The sequence below is a fragment of the Mauremys mutica genome, chromosome 13, assembly GCF_020497125.1.
Source record: "Mauremys mutica isolate MM-2020 ecotype Southern chromosome 13, ASM2049712v1, whole genome shotgun sequence".
NCBI classification, from domain to species: Eukaryota; Metazoa; Chordata; order Testudines; family Geoemydidae; genus Mauremys; species Mauremys mutica.
Window position 1 is genome coordinate 28,338,966 of NC_059084.1, and position 18,342 is coordinate 28,357,307.

At 56.4% G+C, this 18,342-nt stretch overlaps 1 protein-coding gene across 1 annotated transcript in view; it reads left to right on the forward strand.

Annotated features, from left to right (window-relative positions):
* SNTA1 (syntrophin alpha 1) overlaps nt 1-17,944 on the forward strand; it is a 70,666-nt gene extending 52,722 nt beyond the window's left edge. Inside the window, exons 3-8 of the mRNA XM_044985444.1 lie at nt 1,800-2,001; nt 4,716-4,923; nt 7,455-7,585; nt 13,126-13,322; nt 15,493-15,680; nt 17,001-17,944. Coding sequence (XP_044841379.1) covers nt 1,800-2,001; nt 4,716-4,923; nt 7,455-7,585; nt 13,126-13,322; nt 15,493-15,680; nt 17,001-17,093 — 1,019 coding nt within the window. The 3' untranslated portion in view covers nt 17,094-17,944. The remainder of the gene's footprint in view (nt 1-1,799; nt 2,002-4,715; nt 4,924-7,454; nt 7,586-13,125; nt 13,323-15,492; nt 15,681-17,000) is intronic.
* The last annotated feature ends 398 nt before the right edge of the window (nt 17,945-18,342 follow it).

Consider the following 18,342-nt stretch of genomic DNA (forward strand, 5'->3'; position numbering starts at 1 on the left):
ATCATAGCAGCTGGAGGCTTCCTCCCCCTCAGTTTATCTCACTAAAAAGTCTGTGTTTCTTATTCCTGCATTCTTTATTACTTCATCACACAAATGGGGGGACACTGCCACGGTAGCCCAGGAGGGTTGGGGGAGAAGGGAAGCAACGGGTGGGGTTGTTGCAGGGGCACCCCCTAGAATGGCATGCAGCTCATCATTTCTGCGGGATCTCTGGGGCTCTGACACGGAGCGGCTGTGCTCTCTGGTTCTCTAGTACACTTGCCCCATATTCTAGGCTGGACTGACTCTATTTTTAGACAAAACATAGGAAGGGAATGACCTGGGGAGTCATTCCCATTTTTGCCTATGCGCCCCCAGCCGACCTCAGCGAGGCCAGCCAGGAGCACCCATGATAGCAGCAGACGGTACAGAACGACTGATAACCGTCATCTCATCGCCAATTTACAATGGCAGATGGTGCAATATGACTGGTAACTGTCTCTGCTATCTTGCAAAGGCAAATGAATGCTGCTGTGTAGCAGTGCAGTACTGCGTCTGTCAGCAGCATCCAGTACACATACGGTGACAGTGACAAAAGGCAAAACGGGCTCCATGATTGCTATGCTATGGCGTCTGCCAGGGCAATCCAGGGAAAAAGGGGGCGAAATGATTGTCTGCCGTTGCTTTCCCGGAGGAAGGATTGAGTGACGACATTTACCCAGAATCACCCGCGACACTCTTTTTGCATTGGAATCTCAACCCAGAATTCCAATGGGCAGGGGAGACTGCGGGAACTATGGGATAGCTATGGGATAGCTACCCACAGTGCAACACTCCGGAAATCGACGCTAGCCTCAGTACATGGACGCACACCGCCGAATTAATGTGCTTAGTGTGGCCGCGTGCACTCGACTTTATACAATCTGTTTTACAAAACCGGTTTATGTAAAATCGGAATAATCTCGTAGTGTAGACATACCCTGTGTGTCTGTCTGTCCAATCAATAGCCAGAGCCCACTGGTGGCAGACGCAAATGACACCTCCCTCCTCCCCACATGGACAAAAGGGAGCGCACATAGTGCTGGAAGGGGTTAGCTCTGTCCCCAGGAGCCCGGACTGATGGGGGCAGACTGGGGGTGGCTGGGGATCAGCCCCACTGCTGGACTCCTGCTGCCAGCCAGCCTCCTCATTGAAGGGGGGTACTGTCACTTCATATGTGACCTCTCAGTCCTCATCCACAAAGGAAACCCACCCAGTACCCTCGACCGAGGAGCCTGGGAGTTTAAAATCATAATTCTGCTAGGCCCCAAACCCATGGACTCAGCAGAGATGCTGGTTTTGTGTCTCATTACACCGTGTCACCCGCTAACTCTCCTTTATCCTGGGACTGCAGAGGTGTTAATCGGCCACTTCATTTGGAATGGTTTCTGATAATATGGCAATGTGCTGAGGATGTGCAGACCTGCCCTGTGTGCATTGCGTTTGCTTTGGTGCTGAACCAGCAGCTGGGACAACGGAGTGTGATCACAGAGGCCAACCCCCTTCATTACAAAGGTGCCTTTGTCAGTGGGTGGCTGTGGGGCAGGGTGTGGCTGATGGGATTGCAAGGTCTGGCGCACACAGCCCCGGGGTGCTCTGAGTGCCTGGGGACGTTGTGTTCTGCCGCTCTGCGTCTACGGGGGTTCTGAGGCAGCTGTTCAGGTGCTTGATTCTGCGCAGTGCAGGCACTGGGGAAGCCCTGGAGGGGGGCAGTGAAGGGAAGTGCACTGAACTGGGAGGGATTTGTTCCATTGGCCCCTGTGTGTCTCTCTGTGTTCCAGTGAAATACATGAAGGAGATCTCGCCGTATTTCAAGAACTCCTCGTCCGGGGCGACCGTCAGCTGGGACCCCTCGCCGGCTGTCTCCCTTCAGAAGCAAGCCTCTCCCATCCTCTCCCTGCGAGACCTCAAGGAAGGGAAGAACATGCCCCTGAAAATGTGCTACGTGTCAAGGAAATGTCTCCCCATTGACCCAGAGAACAGGTAACCCAGCCCGCGCCCCCATTCACAGCACGACCCCGCAGACCCCTGGTGCTCTCTGCCCAGGGGACTGTGTCCCACTCGAACCCATGGCAGGGGACTGCCCCTGGCCAGAGTAGGGATTGGCAGACTTGGCCCTTGTTTAGACGGTCTCAGGAATAGCTAGGGAGGAGCTCCCCCCACACACACACTTGATGGCTGCAGATCTTCGGCTGTTCTCCTGGCAGCCCAACATGGGCCAGTGTGGCCAGGCTGCATGTGCAGTTCCCAGTGAGTCCTGTCCCTTGCTATGCGGGGCCCATACAGCCAGTGGTCCTGGCCTCTGGCCTCACCCAGCACTTCAGTGTGCTGTGCTCGACAGCCGCCCTGGCACACAGCTGGCGAGTATCGTCACTGTAAATCCAGAGTCACCCCTGTGAAGTCAGTGGAGCCAGGCTGGTGTAGATCTGATCTGAGGGAGATCCCAGGGATTGCACTCAAGCGGGACAGTGCCCGTGGCCCTTGGTTTGTCTTGGATGGAGACCCAAGTGTTGCTGTGCTCTAGGCTCTATCTTTTTGTTTCTAAAATGCAGCCACCATGGCCACATGCGGCCACCAGGAGATTTTTCTGTGGCCACGACAGTCTCCTGGGCAGAGGTGTGGGGGAGGGGCAAAGCAGCTGCCCCTCCCTGCAGAGTCCCCCTGTTGCTCCTGTATGTGCTGCCTTGGTATTGCTGGTGCCACTAACAGGGGATCAGCACCACGTACTGGGCAGCCTCCTGGAGGCTCCAGGCAGCGCCTCTGCAGACTTGTGGGTCCGGTGTGTGTGTGCTTGCCGAGGGAGGAACCTTCAACTCTACAGGCAGCTGGTGAGTTCCCAACTCGCCTTCCTGGGGGCCGAGAGGTTCTGGGGGCAGGCTTCAGGCTTCAGCTTGCTGGGACTCCAGGAGTGGGCTTTGGGCTTCAGCACCCCTCCCTCCCTGACTTCAGCCCTGGGGCTCTGGACTTCAGCCTCCCCACTCCCACCCAACCCTGGCTCCAGCCACGGGGCTCCAGTGACAGGCTCTGGGCCTCAGCCTGGGGCGGTGGGGCTCCCACTTAGAAAAATGGTCAGCACGGCCTCCAGCAAGAGTTGGTGGCCATTCTCTGAGGCCACCAAACAATTTGTTACAAGAACCCCTAGCAGATGCTTTTCTGTCTGCTCGGCTAATGAGCAGAGACCGGCGTGTGTAGGTCTGGGGTAACGCCAGGTAACGCCTGAGCGGGGACACCCTTACACAGGATACAGTCCAGGGGAATGAATGTGCTGCTGCCATTACATGGCACACAAATGCACAGCAGAGGGAATGTCATTAGCATGGGCAAGCCAAGGGTATTGTGGCCCTGCATCTGCTGGGCTTGTTCCAGACTGCAAAGAAAAATCAAAGAGCACTAATACACTATCCCAACCCCCCTTGGAGCGCCCCGCCTGCCCAGGGCCACGGGGCTCACGGGAACCCTGGGATCTCACTAGCGAGCGGGTAGGTGGCCCAGTGGTTGAGCTGGTGGCCTGGCACTTGGCAGATCAAGGTTCAGTGCAAGCCTCTGCCACAGACTCCTTGGTTAAATCCCAGTCACGTGTGCCTCAGTTCCTGCCTGACCGTGAGGTGCTTTGGTGACAGGGGCTCTGCAGGTACATGGGACAGACAGTCTACGACTCAGGGGCCTTTCACACTGGGCTTTAGCTTCAAGCAGCTGCTATTGCCCTAACTGTTGAGTTCTTGGATGTTAGTGATGGGTAGGAAGCAGCTGGAGCCGTCACTTCCCGATGGCTGGGGGTGAGGCTGGCGCTGAGGAGAAGAGCTGCCTGTTGGGAGTGTTCCACTCACATTAGCCCGTCTGGCCCAGCTGAGCGCTAGGATCAGGGCTTGAGTCTCTGGGCTGGGCTGGGCTGGTTACTCCCAGGGGTTTATTCCTGCTGGACAAGGAGCCAGTGGGAATGTAGGAGAAAATTCAGCATTTTTGCCCTTTTATTGATCAACATTTTCATCAAATTTGACCCAATTGTCTCCCTGCCCTGCCCTGGCTGAGCAGCCCGACCCAGCCCTGTCAGCTGGGACTGTTTGCCAGCGGGGTCCATCCCCTGTGTTACACAGGGGAGTGATTGGTCACATCAGCCATGGCATGTCGAGTCTCCTCTCTGATTGGCTTAGTGAGCAGAAAAACAACTCCAAGCAATGAGCCCCTTCGGGCTCACGTTCCTGGGCGGTGTCCCAGTACCCAGCATCATCCCCAGCATTTGGCAAAGAACGTGAGCCCGCCAGTCAGAGCCAGCTCCAAGTGGCTTCTGAATTCACTTGCCGTCTGAGCGAATACAGTCCATGCTAACGCCAGTCCCTTTTGACTGGGAACATGGCCCTGGGGGGATTCCTAGGCCTGTGTCTGGTACAGGTTTGGACTGATTGCTCAGGACCCCTGTGTGCTGCGCTGCTGCCTGACGCTGAAGGCATGTGGGCAGCAGTAGAATGGGGTGGCTGACGGGTCTGCAGTTTGCATGTATTCCTGCCATCAGTGCAGCCCAGCTAAAGACGCCAGCACTTCAGGTAACTGCAAGGCAGAAGCTGAAGCCCTGGACTCTGCCGGGAAAGCGTGAACTGGAGCAAGCCCAGTTGCCTCCTGCTGCACCAGCTACCTGTGCTCCATCCCGCTGCGCGGATCCTGGCCACAAACCAGCCCTGCCGGGGGCTCCTTCTTCGCAGGTACCTGGAAGTTTGTTCGGCGGATGGGCGGATTCCCCTCTTCCTGAGAGCGAAAGATGAAGTGACTGCCCAGTCCTGGTTCAACGCCATTCACACCAATGTCAACGCCCTGGTGCCCAGAGTCAAAGAGGAGCTGAGAGCCCTGCTGGCGGCAGCTGGCGTTGCAGGGAGCAAAGAGATCAAGCACATCGGCTGGCTCACTGAGCAGGTAGCCCGGCCTTTCGGGTGTGTACAGTCCTTCGGTGCTGAATTGTACTGCTGCTAAAAGATTGCACACGCTTCGCCTCACAGCTCTGGCCAGGCAGGTCAGCCCTTGTCACTAGCACCCTCTGTGCTTTCCACTGTTCTCCCACAGCTCTGCCAGTGAATCGCAGTCCTGACCTGCGGCCCCTTCCCCTCTTATTCCAGCCCTGGGCCCCTCACAGCTCTGGGGATGCCCTTCACTCCCACCCTGCAGCCCCCTGCTATTCCAGCCCCAGTCCCCTCACAACTCTGCCAGTGCCCCTCACTCCCAACCCACAGTTCCCTCCTATTCCAGTCACAGGCCCCTCACTGCTCTGCTGATGTCCCTCACTCCCGACCCACAGCCCCCTGCTAGTCCAGTTCCAGGCCCCTCATAGCCCTGCCGATGTCCCTCACTCCCAACCTGCCATCCTGGTATTGCAGTACTGTCCTGTTACTCCAGTAAAGGGTCCTCTACAATGCTCTGCTGATGCACCCAGTCCTGGCTTGCCACATGCCCTGTTATTCCACTCCTAGGGCACTGCACAGGTAGTCAGGTGCATTTGGGGATTGTGGCTGCTTTCCTCAAAGCATCTTGTCAGTGTGGGAGACAAGGCTTGTGCCAGCCAGTGCCACCGAGTTCAGTGGTATTGGATGGCAGGAGGGATCATGCCCAGTGCGTCAGTGGTGTGATCCGGGCTGGCCGTCTGCAGGATATTGGACTAACAGGACGTGCTCAACGACACTAAGCCAAAGGGGCTGGTTTGTGATGTCAGGGGGTCTGTCAGGAGGCGGGTCTGGCAGGAGGTGGGTATCAGAGTAGAGGCACCAATGGCCTGTTCTGGAATGGCACCTCCTACAGCTCTGCTATGCCGAGGGGCTCAGTTCACTGCATACAGATTGTGGTTCTCTCCAGAGCAGTCCTGCGGGGGGCCAGGGTGGGAACAGCATTGCCTAGCAAGGGGCTGGGAGCCTGAACTCCTGGGTTCTCTTTCTGGCTGTGCCACAGAGTCACCATGTAATCCTGGGCAAGTCTTTACACTTCAGTTTTGAGACCGGAAAGGTGAGTGGAGGGCCTGACTCTGATCTCAGTTACACTGGGGGGAGGCAGGCGTCACTCCTGCATCCAGCACCTATGCCAGGCTCTGCAGAGTGAGCCACAGAGCACTTCCCCCTTGCAGCAGGTAAGTGATTGGCCTCATTTGGCAGGTGGGGGAAGCGAGAGTCGATATGAAGTACCTTGTCCAAGGTCACAGGTGTCCAGGGCTCGGTCCTCCAGGCCACGCTGCCTCTTGGAGGCCCCATGCTGCCCTGGAAAGCTGCCCTCCATAAGGTCAGACTGGCCTGTGCCTCTCAGTGACATGGCACTCTTGCAAGCGCAAGGGGTTGTTATTCCCTGCTTTTCGGGAGCTGCGCCTCTGGCTGCTTTCGATCGGGGAGGGGCCGTGTAGCCCTCGTGCTGGCCAGGATCTGCCGAGTTTACACAGAATCCCCTTTTCTAACACAAGGTCCATTGTTGTTTGAATGCCTGGGCGGGGAGGCTGCTGAGCCGGAGCCTCGTCATCCCGCTGGGTGCTCGCCCAAGGCCGACGCAGGGAGGGAGGGAGAGGAGGTGGTTCTCGTGCTGCTGCAGGAGTTTAATCTGAGCCCAGTCGTTCTGGGGCGTGAGGCAGGGAGGAGCTGGCCTGGTGCTCAGTGCAGGGGAGGGGGCGGAGAAGAGCCCTGTTGCAGCTGGATCCACTGCAAGGCCAAGTCCCCAGTGGAGGGGGCACATCTGCTGCAGGGCCGGTGGAGGGTGGCACCAGCAGACATCGTGCGGTGGCGTAAGTGAGCTGCTGCCTCTCCGTCCGTGCCCTGGCAGATGGACGTGTTCATGTCACCAAGACCACTGCAGCCGTGGGCCCGACTGGGCCCCCAGCAGGTGTCTCAGAGAGAGGAGCCAAGCAATGGCCAGGCCCTGGAGCCGGAGCAGGCCAACGCTGAGGTAGCTTGGCAGGAAAGCCCACGCTCTAGGACTCCTGTGGGTCCGGAGAGAGTTTGGCTTCTCCGGGCTGCCAGTCCCCAGCCCAGCAAGCCTGACAGACCGCACCATCATGGCTGCACTCCCTGCTTGGAGGGAGGTTTGCTGGGTTCCAGTTTGGTCTCATGTTCCTTGGTTGGCTCATGCAGAGCAGCGGGATGGAGGCATTTGCTGAGCTCCCGCCTCATTGGCTCTGACGCTTCCCTGCCCCCATCCTGGCTCCGAGAAATGCCCTTTCCACTCACTTAGCACTAGCCACCAAGCCCTGGCTTGGGGCACTGCCCCTTCAGTGGGGCATTGTGGGAAACAGCCTGTCCCGTCATCCCTTCCCCCCCTCCAGGCACTCCTTGACCAGTGGGCTCCCTCCCTTCCATTCCCCTGTGCTCACTCTGTACAGCCTTGCCCCACTCACAACAGGGGGAAGGGGGAAGGGAGCTCTCCCCTGAAGACGCCCTCTGCTCTGGGGCCCATTTAATCACATGCCATCTGTTTTCCAGCTCCCCGGTGACGGGACGAAGAACATCCTCGCCATCCTCACGGAGAAGGATCTTCTGTTCTACAGCAGCCTCCCACAGACCAGGGATGCCCTGAATAAGCCAACCCACAGCTACCCTCTCATCGCCACCAGGTGCCGTGAGCCAGCTGGCTGCACTGCCTCGCGCTGTAGTGCATTGGTGCAGGGAACCACCCTGCCTTAGCCAAGCAACGTGTGCTGGGACAAAGCCCCAGGCAGCCACCATCCATCAAGCCCATGCTTTCGTCTAGCACCTTTCATCACTAGATCTCTAAGCTCAGGCAGTGCTATTAGTCCCATTTTCTAGATGGGGAAACTGAGGCAGAAAGTGGTGAAGTGACTTGCCCAGGTCATGCAGCCAGCCAGTGGCAGAACCACCACCTCTGCTCCTCACCTGGTCCATCACTGGAGCTATTTTGCCCCACATAGGTGACAGATTTGTCAGCAGCAAAGGAGTTGGTTGTCTCCATGGCAACACCACAGGCAGTTAGGCCTGGAGTGGCTCAGCGCTGGGAGGGGTGAGTTTGAGGATGGGCGGAGTGTGTTCATGGGGGCTTCAGACATGGCCAGTGGGGCTGGCCATGGAGCCCTGGAGCCGTGATCCTCGGGCGCCGTGTCACAGATCACTCTGAATGGTCACAGTCTGTGGGACTGGCCAGGTCTTGCTTGAAGGTCCAGGTTCAGACAAGGCCTGTACAGCAAAGCAAAGTGGAGCAGACACCTGGGTTTGGGTCTGGTGTGAAACCAGCAAGAGGTGACTCAGGCTGTGGCCAGTAGTGGGCCATGCTAGAACTGATTAGGGCCAATGAAGCAGAGTTAACTAGCGCCTTTATGAATCTAGGGGGACCCTCCCCAGATGTGTGTGCTGGGGGTAGGTGGTCAGATCCTCATAGTGTTTGGCGTTGAGCTCCTGTTTCTGGCAGCTGTGTGCAGGCTGGGGCAGCTGTCAGTGTCTGACACTTTGCTGGTGGCAGATCAGTTCCTCAGGAGGCGCTCGGAGCAGGATGGTGCAGCGTGACAGCCTGGTTTACCAGCTGATCCTTTCTATGCCAGAGAGTGCACCAGGGCTTAGGCAACTGGGAGACCAGGCAGCAAAGGTCGCTGTCCCACTTTGGGATCCCCCACAGGCACCCTGGGATCTCCCCTCTCTCCTCCCTGCAGAGGAGGGCTGGGAGCAACTAGTGGGGCTCATTTGAGCGCGACTCGAGACACTGCCCCCTCTGCAGGTGGCATCACTTCCCAGTCCCTTGCAGCCGGGAAGCCTCGGCTGGACCCCTGGGATAGGTCTCTGTGTAGCCTTCAGCCCACCAGCCGGCTCCACATTCCTCTGTGCAGCCGCACGGGGCATTCGCCAGCTAGGAGCCCACATGCCTGCTCAGCAGCACCCACATGGCATTGCAGGAACATCTCTACAGGGTTCCAGAGCCCAGTGGGCAACAAGATCCATGTGACTTGCAGCCAGCGCTCCAAAATCTGCCCTCACCCCTGGTGCAGTGGGTTTGCCTGACACCACTTTCCCAAGGTTATGCTGCTCCCTGCTGGCCAGGGACTGAAAACACTGGCAAGGAGAGCACAGGTTTACAGGACAATGGAAAGTTTCCTAAGCAGGAATATTGGCCCAGATCCATTAATATCAATGGAAGTTAGGAGCCTAAATACCTTTGAGGATCTGGGCCATTCTCCCTAGAGTAAAATGATGCAGTCTCTCAACCCCCCCGAGTCAGCTCCCAGGATAACGGCTCCCTGCTAGCGTGAGTCCTTCCCCGCCGACGTGAGCTAAAGCACAGAGCCCGGGAAGGCCTTGGTAATGCTCTGCAGTCTGCTGTGTGTGGAGTCTCCTTTGTGCTGCCAGAATGAGTGAGAATCGTGTCTACCGGGAGCCGTGTTCTCCCTCCAGGGCTGTTAGCCTAGGGCAGTGGTTCTCTAACTTTTGTACTGGTGACCCTTTTCACACAGCAAGCCTCTGAGTGTGACACCCCCTTATAAATTAAAAATATTTTTTATATATTTAACACCATTATAAATGCTGGAGGCAAAGCGGGGTTTGGGGTGGAGGCTGACAGCTTGCGACCCCCCCTGGAATAACCTTGCAACCCCCTGAGGGGTCCTGACCCCGAGTTTGAGAACCTCTGGCCTAGGAAGCCACAAACAAATCTTCACTTCCTGCCTAAAACATTCCCAGCCTGGGCACTTGGGGGTGGAAGGGGATGGGTACCAGAGCGACCCTGGGCTTGAGTGTCTCGGAGAGTGGGTGAGAAAAGAGAACAGAAAATCATTACCGGACCCCGAGGGAGAGAAGCAAAGTGTCTCCCCCCAGGTGACTGTGTAAGGGGGGACTCAGGACTTGGAACAGGGGATAGAACAAATACAGCAGGGTTAGGAGCAGGAAATGGTACCAGAGGGACAGCCATGAGAAATGGTGCATCTTAGACCTCTTCCCCTGGTCTCCACTCAGCAACCTCGACCTCGGCCGCACCTGCCTCTTTTTTTTAACTACAGTAACTCCTCACTTAACGTTGTAGTTCTGTTCCTGAAAAATGTGACTTTAAGTGAAATGATGTTAAGTGAATCTAATTTCCCCATAAGGATTAATGTAAATAGGGGGGGTTAGGTTCCAGGGAATTTTTTTTTTGCCAGACAAAAGGCATTAGGTACATTTTAAACAATTTTAACAAGCAATTTAATACAGGTACCGACTTTGCCAGGGGCGGTGGGGGCTCAAGCCTTGGTCCGCCCACTCTACCCCTTCCCCCAAGCCCCCACCCTTAACCCGACTCTTCCCCCCCCCCTTTACTCTGCACACCATGTCCTCGCTCCTCCCCTCCTTCCCCGCCCCCAGCCTCCTGAACACCGCAAACCAGCTGATTGCCGGGAGCAGGAGGCAGGGGAGGGAGGGGGAAGGCGCTGGTCCACGGGTAGCCAGGAGGCACTGAGTGTGTGTGTGTAGGGGAGCTGATAGGGGGGCTGCCAGCCCACCCTGATACAAGTTGTGCAATGCTGTCTTATACAGTCACTGCTCTTCTGCAGAATCCTGCAAGCTGTGGACAAAGCAGGCAGCCAATCAACATTATAGGGGAGCATTGCACAGCTTTAAACGAGCATGTTCTGTAATGGAGCAGGGACGTAAGATCGAAACAACGTTAAGCAAGAGAACATTAAGTGGGGAGTTACTGTACCTGCCACAAAAAATGTTTCCTCCCAAACATGGCATTTCCTCCCCAGTCTCAGCAGGTGACATTCCCCCGTGGGCCAGTGAGAGGGTTACAGTCTAGTATCTCCTGGGCCACTAGAGCTGTTTCCCGCTGGAGAGAGAGGAATTCCCCCGTGCAGAAGGATCCAGGCCTTGGTTCTGAGCCCAGTAGATGAGGAGATGGCAGGCATGAAATGTGCATCTCGTGACTTCTCGACAAGCTACTTCCGCTTGTTTGGAGCGGTGTGTGACATGTAAGAGGAGTTGTGTTCCTCTCCCGGTGAGGATTGTGCAGTAGAACTCACAACCACAGGGGTAAACTGGCTTTTTACAAGCGGAGAAGTGCCAGACACAGCGAGGACAGTGACCTGTTTTGTACACTCGCCCCGTAAAACATTCCCAGATGGCTTCTCTATAAAGTAAGTGGCTGTTTCACCTCCTCCCACCAGCAGGAACAGCCCATCGAACTCACACTCATGCATGGTTTCACTGAGTAATGCAGCCATTCCAATGTGATGCTGTCGGCAGAAGACCTTCTGTAGGCTGTATGCTGGAGATGAGCCTGAGAGTGAAGAATTCAGAGTTAGATTTATCTCTTAACGCTTCCGTCACCTTCTAGAGTTCAGGGCTGATTGGGCTGCTACCATCCTGGATTCCCCACTGCAAAAGGCCAGGGGAATTCAGACCAGTGGGTCAGGCTCACTCGTGTGTAGGAAAAACTTTCCCCTGGTTACTAAGGACACCTTAGACTATGAAATCTGATAGACCGACAAGCTTATTTCCTTTTTCACTTTCCACCATTGATGCTGTTGCTTGCACGTTTTGCAGTGAGACTAGACCTGTCACTGTCCCTGTCTGTGTCTAGTCAGCGTTGCTCTCAGGCATTCGCACCACGGCTGCTGTTTGGGAACGCAGCCAGGGAATTAAGGCGGGCCAGGGTTTTGAAAGGGGACTAGTGATTTAACTGTCCAACTTTTGCCAAGTCAAAGGGGCCTGATTCTCAGAAACTGAACATGCCCCCTCGGCCAGTCAGACCAATTACATGTAAAAAAAATCAAAGCACGTCTCTGACGTTTGTTAAAAGTGCTGCTCATTTTAAGGTTTGCGAAACCCTCGCTCTTTATTAGGGATTCTGCATCTGGGGTCTAAGCCATTGCTGACGGTTGCCACTTGGCCATAAAGGTTCCTGGAATTTCAGTTCATGATTCCACATTTCTGAAATGCAGCCAGATGGAGTGACTGCGAGGGTGTCTTGGTGGGACAGAGGCAAGTGCCCCCCAGAGAGGAGCGCTCATGGGGTACCAGGGGCCGGGAGAAGTCAGCCCCTGTGTATCTCAGCAATACTCTAGCAACGGGGTCTGGTGTGGAGAGACGTACATGGTGCTGCAGTGGCCTCTGCTGGTAAATGTCTCGTATTGCAGGGACAATGAAAATGGGTGGAATCTGGGACCATTTGAAAGGGGAGCCCCAAACCCGAGCGAGCCTGGAGCATGTGCTTGAAGGGCTCTGTTTGTGTAGAGTTACAGTGCCGGTGCCCCACTGCGTCCCAGGGAGACAGAGCCTGTGTGCACATCACGCCCCCTTCGCTCTCCCAGCGGAGGGCAGCCGGGTATTGTTACAGACAAGTTTGCAGTGTGGAATAGAAGGGGCTGAAGGTCTCCCCCTACCCCCAAGACATTCTAGGCCTCACGCCTTTTACAAACCCACTCTCATGTGAATCGTATTTCATTCCTTCACCACACAAACCAGCCAACCCAGGCTGGTGCTGGATGGAACCAGGGTATGGAAACCCTGACGCCAGCTCCAGCAGGGGCCAGCAGGACTGGAGCTCAGCTGCTGGGCTGGCAGTCAGGACACCTGCATTTCCTCCCAGACTCTGCCCCAGACACCCTGTCCTGTCCCTTCTCAGAGGGCAATGGGAGGGGGCATTTGTTGCCATGTGTGAAGTGCTTTGAGATCCTAGGTGGAAGGTGCTAGAGAAGGACAGGGCATCGTGAACTGTCATGAGTGAATCTAGGTTACCTTTCAAATTCCACCCGGTGTGAAGCAGAGCAAGGAAACCACCAGCATGAAGGGTGGAAGAGCCCTGCCACCTTACCAAGAGTGTCTGTACTTCTGGCCCCCGTGAGCGCAGTGTCCGAGCACCTGCCAGTCAGTCACATGGGCCCCCTCACATTTACCAACGGGGAATCAAGGCAGCGCGGCCCAGATCCTAACTCTGCTGGGAATCCGTGGAAGTTAGGCACCTGAACACCTGTGAGGGTCTGGGCCAGAGAGATTAAGTGACTTGCCCACTAAGTAGGTGGCAGAGAAGATCTGCAGCTGAGGCTAGCGTTCTAACCACTAGGCCACACTTCCTGGACAGGTGGTGGTGCTCTCTCCATTGCACTAGTGGACAGTGGTGCTGGGGGTTCTTTGTACAATTGCATTTCATGCTGACCAGTCTTCTGCTCACCTTCTGTAGGCTTGTGCACTCCGGCCCATCCAAGGGCTCCCACCTCTATGACTCGGAACTGTCCTTCGCCTTGCGGACGGGAACCAAGAAGGGGGTGGAGACGCACCTGTTCAGCGTGGAGACACACCGGGACCTGGCGATGTGGACGCGGATGCTGGTGGATGGCTGTCACAGCGCGGCCGAGTTCACGCAGGAAGTCTCAGCGGGTCAGGAACTGGGGAGGCTGTGGGAGGCGAGTGTCAGGAGGAGGGAGGGAGGCAGAGACTTGCCTGCAAGGGTCAGGCAGTGTGGGGAGGGAGGCCAGACCCCCCCCCCCGAAAGGCAGCACTCTGCCCATTCTCACAAGGATCCTCTCCTCGCCAGCTGCTGGGGCTCACAGTGAATCAGAGTCTCCTGAGTAGCATGGGGCACTGGTCTCCCCGCATTGGGAATTGCTGATGTCATGAATAGTGATATTCTGTGGGGTGAAGGGGGTGCCAAATACCATAGCACAAGGGGCATGGCCAGTGGGCAGCGGGCAGTGGTATACATGGCAATGGGTACCTGGCAGGGAGCGAGTGGAGGGATTTGGAGGGAGGGACACAGGAGTGGGAGTAACACTCCTCAGGGAATGCCGAGGTCTGGTGCTATAACACAGGGAATATTCAATGACCAGGCTGGGAAGAGCCTGCCAGCTTCAGCTCAGGAGCTGGGCACCATGCAGCGAGCACCATGCAGCGGGCATCCATGGTGAACCACAGGGCAGCTTGCTGCCTGCCCTGCCCAGGTCTAATCAGAGATGTGCAGACAATTCCTCCAGGCCCCCTGGTCTCTGAGAGAATCAAGCGCAGGCAAGGCTGCCCCAGGCTGAATCCAGCCACAGCCCTGCCCAAGTGGGATTTGCTGGGGGAAGAAGATGGAATGTGAAAGTGTCCAGCTGACAGGGTGGCAAAGCAGCGCTCGGGACAGGGGCAAGAGAGAGCCCTGAGGAGGAAGCTGGCTGGGGCCAGGGCCGGCTCTAACATTTTTGCCACCCCAAGCCAAAAAAAAGAGCGCTGCGCCGCTGAACCCCTCCCCGAGCATCGCGTCGCCCAAGTCCCCGCCCCCCTGAGCGTCACGTCGCGCCGCCCAAGTCCCCGCCCCCCTGAGCGTCGTGTCGCGCCGCCCAAGTCCCCGTCGCCCCAAGCACTGCACCATGCTGCCCAAGTCCCCGCCCCCCGAGCATCGCGTCGCCCAAGTCCCCGCCCCCCGGAGCGTCACGTCGCGCCGCCCAAGTCCCTGCCCCCCTGAGCGTCACGTCGCGCCGCCCAAGTCCCTGCCCCCCTGAGCATCGTGTCGCGCCGCCCAAGTCCCCGTCGCCCCAAGCACTGCACCGTGCTGCCCAAGTCCTCGCCCCCCCGAGCATCGCGTTGCCCAAGTCCCTGCCCCCCCGAACGCCGTGCAGCCTAAGTCCCCCGCCCCCTCCGAGCATCGCACCGTGCTGCCCAAGTCCTCGCCCCCCCAGCACCGCGCCACACTGCCCAAGGCCTGCCCCCCCAAGTGTCGCGTCGCGCCACCCAAGTCCCCGCTCCCCCAGCGCTGCGCCACGCTGCCCAAGCTCCGCCCCTCTGAGCGCCATGCCGCCTAAGCCCCCTGCCCCTCCCGAGCACCGCACCGCGCTGCCCAAGTCCCCGCCCCCCCGAGCGCCATGCCACCTAAGCCCTCCGCCCCTCCCGAGCACCGCACCGCGCTGCCCAAGTCCCCGCCCTCCCGAGCATCATGTCATGCTGCCCAAGTCCCCGCCCTCCTGAGCATCGCGCCGCCCAAGTCCCCACCCCCCCAGCGCTGCGCTGCCCAAGCCCCACCCCCTGCCCCCCAGCGCTGCCCGGCCGAACCAAAAAAAACAAAAACGAACCCCGAGCGCCGCCCCGTCCCAAGGTGCCACCCCAAGCACATGCTTGGTAGGCTGGTGTCTGGAGCCGGCCCTGGCTGGGGCAGGCATGTTTCAGAGTTGGCTCTGGCTGATGGAGTTGTAACTTTGCAACACATGGTGGGCCATGTCTGCCACCTGGCTCCACACAGGGCAATGCAGCTGCGCCACTCCCCAGCAGCGGAGGCTCTCGGTTTCACCCCACACCAGGGGATGTTAAGTGATAGCAGCTTCACTTTTCTCTGAGCTTTGGGGGCAGTTTGCCCAGCGGGAAGCCAGTAGGAGACAATGTCCCATGTACCCTTCAGGGCTGCGTTTCACCTGGCTCTCACCACTGAGTGAGGTTCCAACCCCAGCTGCCCCAAGGTGCCCTGTAATGAGTAGCAGCTCCAGGCCCTGCACCCAGAGGGCTGCAGGAGCAGAGAAGACTTCAGGGGGAAAGGGAGCACTGAGCCTGGGTGATGCCATTCTGCCCTGGTCTCTTTCAGCCTGCACATGGAATGGGCGAGACTGCACCTTGTCCATCCACATCGACAAGGGCTTCACCATCTTCACCACGGAGCCCGGCATCAGCAGGACCATCCTGCTGCAGCAGCCCTTCGAGAAGCTGCAGATGTCCTCTGATGATGGGGCCAAGATGCTCTACCTGGACTTCGGCAGCGCAGAGGGAGAGATTGTGCGTTGGCTTGGCGCTTTGCTTGCTTGCTGAGATCGCCTGCTGCATGCTCCCTCTGCGACCCCCAGGAGGAGGAGGGAGGGGTGGGCGGAGTGTGGGTCCTCTAACAAGGGGTCATGGGAATGTGGCTCCATCTCAGAGGGCAGGCACTGCTCAGGCAATGGGCAATGCGGGATCCTTGCACCCTTTGAAGAAAAGATAAACCAGGCTGGTAGCATTCAGGGCTGTAGTGCCTCCACCAGGCACGGAGTGCAGCGTGGGGAGCAGGTACTGGGTGGGCTCAGGGACAGAGGGATGGGTGGTCAGACCCGTATTATGTCTAGAAAGAGATGAAAGGAATGAGGAATGGATCCTGGACTGGAGTTTTGTTCCTTTAAAACGTTGCTCTGTGTGGGTTCTGATGGGGGCACATCCTGTCGGGCAGGGCAGCAGGTGAGGGCAGCATGTGGCTTAGAGGAGTGGTGCTGGGACAGCAAGCAGGCTGCTGCCATATACCCCGTAGGCTTCGGCTCCCCAAGCCTGGGTTCGTTGCTGTGAAACAAGGCAGGCGGTGTCATTTCCAGCCCCACTGGGTGTACACATGCGTGCTCTAAGCGAGGTGGTACGCTAACCGTGGTCATGTAGCCATGGCAGGCCAGGGTCACTAGCCCGAGCGTCATCCCATCGGAGACCCCATGCACGCACTTGGGGGGCTCCCCACCTTGCTGCTGCAGCTACACTCCAGCTCACTCAGGCCTCTCACTGGTGTGTCTGCCTCAGCTGGAAATCACACCACAGTGATTTCAGACCCTTTCCTCCCACCCCACATTAATAGCCAGTAGCAAATGGCATCAGCCAGCCCTGTTCACAGTCTCATCCAGATGCTTCGATGGGTATGTCTACACTGGAATTAAAAACCTGCAGCCGGCCTGGGCCAGCTGGCTCCTGCTCGTGGGGCTTGGGCTAAGGGGCTGTCTCATTGTGGTGTAGATGTTCGGGTTCAGGCTGGAGGCCAGGCTTTTGTGAGGTAGGAGGGTCCCGGGATTGGCCTACGTCTACACCACAGTTAAACAGCCCTGCAGCCCAAGCCCTGCAAGCCTGGGTCAGCTTGCATGGGCCGGCCACGAGTTTTTAATTGCAGTGAGTCTGAGCTCTCCTCTCCCCTGGGAGACAGCGTCTAGGGAGGGTGGTGAAGCAGCTAAAGAGGAATCCCCGCTCCTGGGCTCTCGCCCCGCCAACGTGACTTCATGGCACATTTCACCCCCAGCCCCCACCTGCAAAGCGGAGGTTGAGAGGGCCAAGCAGAGCACTGACCATTGCAAATATTCCCCTTTATTACAGCAACTGGACCTTCACTCCTGCCCCAAAACCATCGTCTTCATTATCCACTCATTCCTATCTGCCAAAGTGACCCGGCTCGGGCTGCTGGCATAGGGGCCTGGGAAGGATCCAGAGAGAGAATTCGAACCCCACAAGATCTATGCACTATGGCAATTCCCTCCTGGCCAACACCAAACGAAAGCCATTCAGACAAGATGCGAATGACTGGGTAACACAGCCACAGCCAAGGAAAACCACTCAATGTCCAGGACACCCGACATAATCCCTTCCACTGCCAGGTCTGCCTCCTGCCAGCAACGAGACAGAAGGCTCTGCTCCCCGCCCGCTTGTACTGGGCATTCTCTGCAGCGTCGCTCAAGAACTAACGACATTCCCACTTTGACAACAGCACTCGAAACAAGCTTGAAAAATACCCAGGCAAAACAAAACACCCCCCCAGATACACTGTCACTCTAGTGCCTTGTGAGATGATATTTTCTGTACAAAGAATCAGTTTGTATCAATGTTTTATATTTATATAGCTCGGTTCTAAAGGCTCCCCATATTTTAAACCCCCTTTATCATAAAAAGAAGCTGTAGATTAGATACTTAAACAAACATCTCTGTTCCCCAGAGGCCCATTTTGGAAACAACTGGTCTGGAGACCTGAGCCAACTTTGTATTCTTTTGACCGATGTGAACTAGAGAGTATGAAGTATATTTGCTGATTTATTCAACTCTGTAACTAGTTAGAAGAGCCATAATTTAAAACCCCTTTTTATTCATTAGATTTGGATGTTTATTTTTCTTTTGCTAACTCCCAGCCCCTTGATAATTTTATTTTTTGGTTTAATTTTTTGCGGAGGAGGGGCTGTCAGGTAGGGAGCAGGAAAACAATTTGTTTTATGAACCAAAAGTTCATGCATGAAAATCTTTTTTTTCTTTTGTGAAATAAACACAAACAACGCCAGATGATATTTGTTTCCTGATTTATGCTGAGGAGTAGCAATTCTGTATTTCAAGTCACAAGTGGTCTGATGCTTTGATTTAATTTTGCCGAAGGATGGTGTGAAAGGGAGCCAGAAGGACTGTGAGGTTCTGACTGGAGAGGATCAAAACAATAGGAGAAAGTTCTGCAATAATGTCATTGACTTTTTTCTATTTGGGGGGTCAGACTTTGAAATTCTAGCAACGTTTATCGAAATTCAAAACATTTCAGCTTGCTCTAGATCTGATAGGAAGAGAAATGTCAGCAGAGGGGACCTTTCTGATTTTAACATTACTGGTGCTTTGGGAAGAAGGATTAGTTGCTCTGATTGTATTATAAGTGCTGTGCTCTGCTAATCTTTCTCTCAGGTTTTGG